Raw genomic sequence first — 8,004 nt, 5'->3', positions numbered from 1 at the left:
GAGTTAGGTACCTTTACTTGTGTGTTGGAGTGAAAATAATTAGTTTTATAACATGCTTGTCCTGGAATCCTTTAAAAGTATTGTTATATAGAGTTAACTATAAAAACACAGCGTGCTATCAATCAATTCAGTTATGTGATTAAGATATATCAAGGAAACGGGACCAATAAATGTATATGTAAGCATACTTAATTACATGGCATCTTTAATATTACAAGAGTAAATATTTTGATACCCGAATAGATTGTGTTACATTTCAACATTTGGTTAATTATTTAGTTGCTTTTTATGGTCACATAGAGCTTCATCGTAACTGCTTACTCGCGTTCTTCAAAAATACAATAAATACATTTCCCAAGGGTCTTTTCATGCAAACATGTAAATCAGCGGTACATTTCTCTACACCAGGGCAGGTCAAACAAAGATTTCAAGTGTCATTTGTTCATGGGTTGAGGTGCATTGTAACTAATATCTTCTGGTAAGTGAGTTTTCAGATATATAATCCCAATCTTAAAACAGCCTTAATCATCACCATCATCATTAAGTTTTTACCATAGCACATGGCTGCACTGTCAAATGGATATTTCACTATCACATAGTATAGCTCAGTTGCCATTAAGTTTACTAATCCATTCAAGGGACATTTTAAATGATAAATTGCATACCTTGAGGGGAAGTTCTTGCATGGCTTCCTGGCATGGAGACTTATGTGTTCAGTTTACAAAGCCCAAATCCAATTAATCTTTTTCGATTCATATTATATTGTAAAACATTAATTTTTTTTTTAACCAGAAAACATGTACCGTTTCTGGCCTCTATGGCTTTTTGCTCTTTACCCAGCATCAGTGTAATGCAACTCACCAACTTTTTAAAACAAATCGTTCTCTCTGAAGGCAGATTTGCAGTTTATAAGAACCAAAACCAAGACAATGAAATCTAGTGACTGAAATTTTATTTAAATTAAATCATTGTATGACTTGAGCATTTTAATGTTCTTTACCAAAAGGTCTACTTTTTTTTTCCTGTTTGTTAGATTTTTTTTTTCCCCCGTGATGAAAAAGAAAGAAAACAATAAGTCCTAAAATGAACGCTATCAATACCAAAACGAATCTAGATGTAAGAGATGTAAACAGAGAATAGCCAAAGCACGCAAATTACGGTGAAGGAAATGGAATGAAAAAATAAAAACAAAGTATGTTAGGTAATTACATGTTTTAAATATATGTTAACAGGTGTTCATTGCTCTCTCCCTCCTCCATGTCTAGAAGCTTTATTGGTTTATTGTTTCTTAAATGAATGTTATGCTAGTCTGTGTAAATTACAGAACTAATGATCTTAACTATCGGCCATCCTGCAGCACATAATGCAGACTTTATGTAAACTTTACAAAAAATGCACTTTTCTTTCTTGCTATTCTTCTCTATCCCCTTTTTTATCTAAAGTAAAACAAACATATATATATATATATATATATATATATATATATATATATATATATATATATATATATATATATATATATATGCCACTCAAATAACAATTTCAAATGAAAGGGGGGACAAGGGTGACGACATAGATTTGTGGTTCTGGCAAGCCTGAAGATTTAAAATAAGACATCTCGGAATGAAATAAAACCCCCTCAAAATAAAATATAACAACAAAAAAATATAAAATAGGGTGTGATTGGGGGGGGGGGTAGCAATCCTTCATCTCCTGCAAGGCTCTCCCAGTTATCAGTCTATTTTGTTTTCTTTATGAAAGCAGGATTTGTTAGCCAGTGCAGTCTGTCATGGTGGGTCCACTCTCCATCTCTGTGTTGAACAGAGCAGTTCAAGTAATCCTGCAGGGACAGAGAACAAAGGTCGGGAGTCACGCTCACTGTAACAATGAGCAAATGTCTTCAAATGACCCCTTATTATTTGTTCTCTGATTAGTTAAGGTTGTTAAGTAAAGGCTGTTAAGGTTTAAACATCTAAGCGAACTCCTAGGATAAACAGCAACTTGCAATACGTTGATGTTAAATCCTGTGTGTTCTGGCAACAGGAGATCTTACTCCCTGTATTTACCTTATCTGGGTTATATTATTACCAGGTATAAGTATCATCCAGTGATGTATATATTACAGCTACACAAGAGTACCTGATATTTGAGAGACTATAGTATTTATTTAATTACCATTAGGCTGCTAAATGTGAAATTTCATGTGTACCTAGAAACTATAATTGGACTGCTATTGAATGAATTATCCTAGGCTTCCTGTATAGTTACTAGAGGCTGAAAGGGCTGAGGTGCACCCCCTTGAAATGGATTTGCCTATTCAGGGAGCCAACTGTGAATATACAGAACTTTTTTTTTGTGGTGAAGCTGCCTTATCAATACAATTTTTTTTTTTTTCACCTAGGCAACCGACAAGGTTTCCTAGTTACTGCAGGCCTTAGTCATAAGCACTTCTCTCTTTATGGGCACTTCAGGTGTAGGCAATGTAAAAGTAAATAACACACATAGAGTTCAAAACAGAGTAGAAATTGTGAAGCTGAAATAATATCTGTTTGGAGAAATATCCACTGTCAGATTCTGATCAGAATTATTTACCGTTTTCATCAGCATAATTTGTGTGTCTGTTCATTTTATTTTTAATTGTATGAAAGTTATACAGAGCAAGATATTTTTATTAATAGAAATAACTCATAATTCATGGTACCTCAGAAAGTATCTTAAGAATGTGAGAGAGAGAAAAGCCCTTACCTTCGTCTTTCACCCTCCTTGTCTAGAAGAGCCCGCAGTCCTTCAGGTTGTTTTTGATGATGACGTCAGTGACAGCATCAAACACAAACTGCACGTTCTTGGTGTCGGTGGCGCAGGTGAAGTGGGTGTAGATCTCCTTGGTGTCCTTCTTCTTGTTCAGGTCTTCGAACTTTGCCTGGATGTAGGCCGAAGCCTCATCGTATTTGTTTGCTCCTGGAAAACAGGAAATTAAAGGTGTTATTTAAATGCAAAACCCATTCAATTTTTATAGCAAGATAGGAAAGTGTGTCCAGTCTTAACCTGGGTTATTTAAAAACTGCTCAGGCAGTCGTGAACCGCACCCAATACACAAAACCAAGTTTGGTTTTCTTTCTTCCTTGGTCTGTGAGGTTTTTTGCGACAGGGACGTTATTAGCATGTGGGCATTTAAAGGATTTCCAACATTTATTTTCAAAGTTGATCTCCTTAATATTAACTAAATCCATGTGTGTTAGGATTTCTCAAATACAAAGTCTGAAAAGAGAGCATCCCTAGTTCAGGGCTGTATTTTACACAGTATATGTCTTAAGGGAGCCTGCTGGATTATATACCCAAACTCTCCTCTACTTGGAATAACAGCACACATCTGGGACGGATAAAGCTACCTGCACAGAGACATAAAATAAAGCATTACAGACCTGGAAACTGGCACAACTAGAAACTAGCTTTTCTGCAAAGAGCATAGAGCTTCCATGCTGAGGAAAAAATCATGCAGCAGAGGCTTTAATATATATAAAAGAAAGAAGCTATGTGGTGAACCCGATTTATTGTTCTGGGCCAGGAAATCTACAACACTACACGTTTTCTGTGGTTTTGGGTGAACCTATAAAATAAGTTTTATGTTGTATTGCATACTGTGCTTGATTGCAAAGAGGTATGGAGGCATAACCAGGCTGTTCTATCCAGTATCCAGACATAAACTTTGCTACTTGGTAATTCACAAGACTCCTTATCTCTGCAGCCCTGACATCACCACACCTTTCCAGTCTGTCTGTTACGTCAACCACGTCAAGCTTCCTGTTTCTTTTAAGAACAATAACAGAAAAACGAATACAAAATCACACCCTGGAGATTTCAGGGTTGGGCGTGCTCCACTTTGCTAGCTTCCTTCTAGAAATCATTGCATTGGAAGGACACAGTTTTTTGGTGTCGTATTAAACCCATTAAATTGCGTTTTAAAATAAATAAATAAATAAATAAATAAGCTTACCTCGAGACTTGCTGTTTTAGAATAAATAGATGCACCAACAAACTCAAAAAACATTTCTTTGAGAAGTTGCAGGTAGCAATGTCCACCTGGTGTGCTGCACGTGGATGGGTATAACTTATTTTGAAAGCCGTAACATTAGAAAAAAAGTTCCAGACTCTGAATTTCAGAGTAGTTGGTTCAATTTATTCCTTCACTTGCAAATATATTGTTTAGTTTACCTTATAGACCTATAACGTTTGGCTTTGAATCCAGATTGTCAAAAAATACTTGACAATTGCAACTTCTCCCCAGGTCCACATCACACAGGAGAATAATGCAATTTATGCAGTAAGTGGGTTAGCTCTGTTGGTAGAGAATGGGACTCAGATTCCCAGGTGAGTGGGTTCAAACCCTCTGTGAGGGGCATGTGTTTCACTTTCATTTTTAAAGACTTTGCCCTTTTTGATATTTAGTTTTACAAAACTTAACTAGGTGTGGTCTTAAGCATAATAATAATTTAATGATAATAACTCATATGCAAACCTATACTTGCACGGAGCCAGTGGTGCAGTGGGCTAATTCATTGCTATGCTAGTTGTTCTTGTAAGACTGGGTTTGAAACGAGCTGTTTAGTTTCAAACACTGGTTAATTTACCCTTATAGACAATGAAAAAGCAAGCTCTTCCATGGAAGGGAGATAGTGCAGTGGGCTAATTTGCCATTAGGCTGTGCTGTTCTCCAGTGGGGTGCCTGGGTTCAAATCCAGCTAATTCCTTCCTTTATTTTCAAAAAAATGGGTTAACTGACCTTATAAGTCAGCGTGCAACACAAGTTTCCTGTGGGAGCTGGTGGCACAGTGGGCTAATCCCATGGCCATCTCTCCCTGAAGATGTTGGTTCAAATCCAGCACCTGAAGGTGAGTTCCTGAGATAAGTAATAATGCAGGTTGTAACTAACGGTGTTGGTTGTGTCTCCCCAGATGGAGGATTAGTCCTTCCCTGTGGAGGGATGAAGAGGGGGGGGGTCTGGCCCCCCCACCAGGGAGGAGAATGGTAGGTTGGGGTGTTGCTGCTAAAAAGAAAGAAAGAGTGTTGTTTGCTCTCACCCTTTTATAAGTATCTTTTCTTTGCCAAAGCCAAATCTTCCTCTTACATTCTTATTGCTTGCAGGTAATAAAAGGGAGGAGTATTGTTTGCCAAAGCCAGGAAGGAATGTAAGAGGAAGATTTGGCTTTGGCAAAGAAAAGATACTTATAAAAGGGTGAGAGCAAACAACACTCTTTCTTTCTTTTTAGCAGCAACACCCCAACCTACCATTCTCCTCCCTGGTGGGGGGGCCAGACCCCCCCCCTCTTCATCCCTCCACAGGGAAGGACTAATCCTCCATCTGGGGAGACACAACCAACACCGTTAGTTACAACCTGCATTATTACTTATCTCAGGAACTCACCTTCAGGTGCTGGATTTGAACCAACATCTTCAGGGAGAGATGGCCATGGGATTAGCCCACTGTGCCACCAGCTCCCACAGGAAACTTGTGTTGCACGCTGACTTATAAGGTCAGTTAACCCATTTTTTTGAAAATAAAGGAAGGAATTAGCTGGATTTGAACCCTTTACTCCAAGAAGTAGTACAGCATGGTAGTGAATTAGCCCACTGTGCTATGTCATTTGCATAGACAAGCTTCCTTTATCATTGTCTATATAAGAAATTATCCAATTGCTGGAAGAAAGGAACCAACTAGATTTGAGTCCCACAAGCTAGGACCAGCCTAGCATGCAAATGAACTATCCCACTGCACCACCTGTCTCCTTGGGAGAGTTTAACTTTGTATATGGGATGAACGTTGCTTTTCAGAGTGCAGAATCGTGGATGATATTTCACAATTACTTTTGCACATCTGCAGATATAAACTAGCAATATAAGATGTGCTTTTTTATTGATTACGTAGAAAATTAACAGTCTTTGAAAATAAAGGAAAGAAGTGATCCAGATTTGAACCCAGTACTCCACAGAGAACAACACATCATACTAGTGAATTAATCCACTGTACCACCTAACTCCTTATGACAAGCTGGTAGTTTAACTCTGTATGAGATTAACTTCCCTTTCCAGCACTTACACACTTCAAAAGTTGATTTTAGTTGATAATTTTAGACCACCCCTTACATCAATATAAACAGTATGTACATTCAAGTATTTCTGAAATTACATTTCGTTATTTTATATACTAATTTATTGTTCATTCAAATGTTTAAACGGAATAATTGAGGAATCAGTTTTTTTTAAAAGGTAGGAAATAGGGGAGCTTGTCCTGCACCTCAGCTCCAGAGCGCTCCAGTGACCCCAGCTCCTGCACCTCTCCAGCTCCAAGTCCCGGAGCGGAGCCGGAGCATGGCTGGAGCATGGCCAACCCTAATTTCAGCTGCTGCATTGCTTATATTAGCACTGCAACAAGAAAAACACCCATTGCAGTAGCATTCCGGCAATAAATCCCAGGATTAAATGCATCTCGGTGATGCAATCCCGTATTGCACCAAATACCTAAATCACCACTATAGTTATGGCCATGGGAACAGTAATCATTTATTTAATTCAGACCCAGGCCAACACGCTACTACAGCGCTAGTGGAACACTCTTGGCATTGAAAGATACCTGAGTACTCAGAGTAGCAGATGGACAGGGGGCTGCGGGTGATCTTCTCCTCAAATAGGTCCTTCTTGTTAAGGAAGAGGATGATGGAAGTCTCAGTGAACCACTTGTTGTTACAGATACTGTCAAACAACTTCATGCTCTCGTGCATCCGGTTCTGCAAACAGACAGAGCAGTCAGCCGAACGATGAGACTGGACTTTTGTGACTTACACCAAGTCAGTTTAAAAAAAAATATATATATTAAAAACACACTTTTGGCCACCAGGTGGCAGGTACTCTACTGAAAATAATAATATTCAAATAAAAAGCAAGCATTGTGCAGATGAATCAGTTCCAAACAAGAGAGAGGTGGAATAAACCATAATATACAACTTGTTTTCCAGCTTTTGCCTAGTGCAAGGGGGGAAAAACAACAGTATCTACAACAGCACAGAAAGCACCACAAAATAACTGAAAATAAAGTCAGTCCATGTTTAAGATTTTTGAAATAATCCTAATTAAAACGTATTCCGTACAAATGTTGATTTTATTTGTACATTCCTACCATCTCCTCGTCTTCAGCCAGGACTAGGTCATAAGCGCTCAGAGCCACACAGAAGATAATGGCCGTCACGCCCTCGAAACAATGGATCCACTTCTTTCTCTCCGACCTCTGTCCTCCAACATCAAACATTCTACAAGAAGAGAGAGCAACAAGAGGGACGTCATTCCCTACACCATTATAAAATCCTTGGGCTCCACATTTAGATTTATCCCCTTAAAGATGAATGCATTCTCAACATTGAAAACTAGCAATGTAGTTTTAATCTGGTTATTTTCTGTAAAGTAGTTGCTTAACACTGGTAAGGTGGCCATATGGCTCCAGATTCACTGGGACAGGACCAGAGTCCACTGCAAAGGGAAGTTAAAACCCTTACACAATAGGTGCACCCACTCAGTCACCAAGCCCTGTGAAAACACCCTGCCTGGGAATAGAGGCATGTTTGGGGATCTCGTTTGCATAATGCAGCCTTATTGAGCATGCAATTCAAATGATGCCCCAGCAGCCTGCTTTTTCTTTCAGAATTTTTTTCAGGTATAAACCTCTTTCACTGAACCCTGCAGAGAGCGCTAGAGCAGAAAGCCTGTGAATGCTTAGCACATCTAGAGTTAATTAGAAAACGCTGTGGTAACGTGCTATGCAGCAGAGTGGTTTTCATTATTATTTGCAGGTATTATTAGAGGGGCTGGGGAATACACATTCAATATGTGCCTGTTTCTAAAGAGGCCCTATCCCTATGCTAACACCCCAACACCGGTTAGCGACTGAGACAAGCAGTTTTCTTAAGACACTCAATCATCACCTGCCTTTTTCAGCATTATTACAGTGTAGGCGTG

At 38.7% G+C, this 8,004-nt stretch overlaps 1 protein-coding gene across 2 annotated transcripts in view; it reads right to left on the bottom strand.

The window, feature by feature from the left end:
* Positions 1 to 188: 188 nt before the first annotated feature.
* LOC121297680 (guanine nucleotide-binding protein G(i) subunit alpha-2-like) overlaps positions 189 to 8,004 on the bottom strand; it is a 62,635-nt gene continuing 54,819 nt past the window's right edge. For both annotated transcript variants that reach the window (XM_041224117.1, XM_041224118.1), the window contains exons 7-10: positions 7,172 to 7,301; positions 6,629 to 6,782; positions 2,746 to 2,958; positions 189 to 1,840 (exon numbers count right to left, since the gene is read on the bottom strand). In XM_041224117.1, the coding sequence (XP_041080051.1) occupies positions 2,768 to 2,958; positions 6,629 to 6,782; positions 7,172 to 7,301 (475 nt within the window). In that variant the 3' untranslated portion in view covers positions 189 to 1,840; positions 2,746 to 2,767. The remainder of the gene's footprint in view (positions 1,841 to 2,745; positions 2,959 to 6,628; positions 6,783 to 7,171; positions 7,302 to 8,004) is intronic.

The sequence above is a fragment of the Polyodon spathula genome, chromosome 23, assembly GCF_017654505.1.
Source record: "Polyodon spathula isolate WHYD16114869_AA chromosome 23, ASM1765450v1, whole genome shotgun sequence".
Taxonomy (NCBI): Eukaryota; Metazoa; Chordata; class Actinopteri; order Acipenseriformes; family Polyodontidae; genus Polyodon; species Polyodon spathula.
This window is presented reverse-complemented; position numbering and strand designations above follow the sequence as displayed.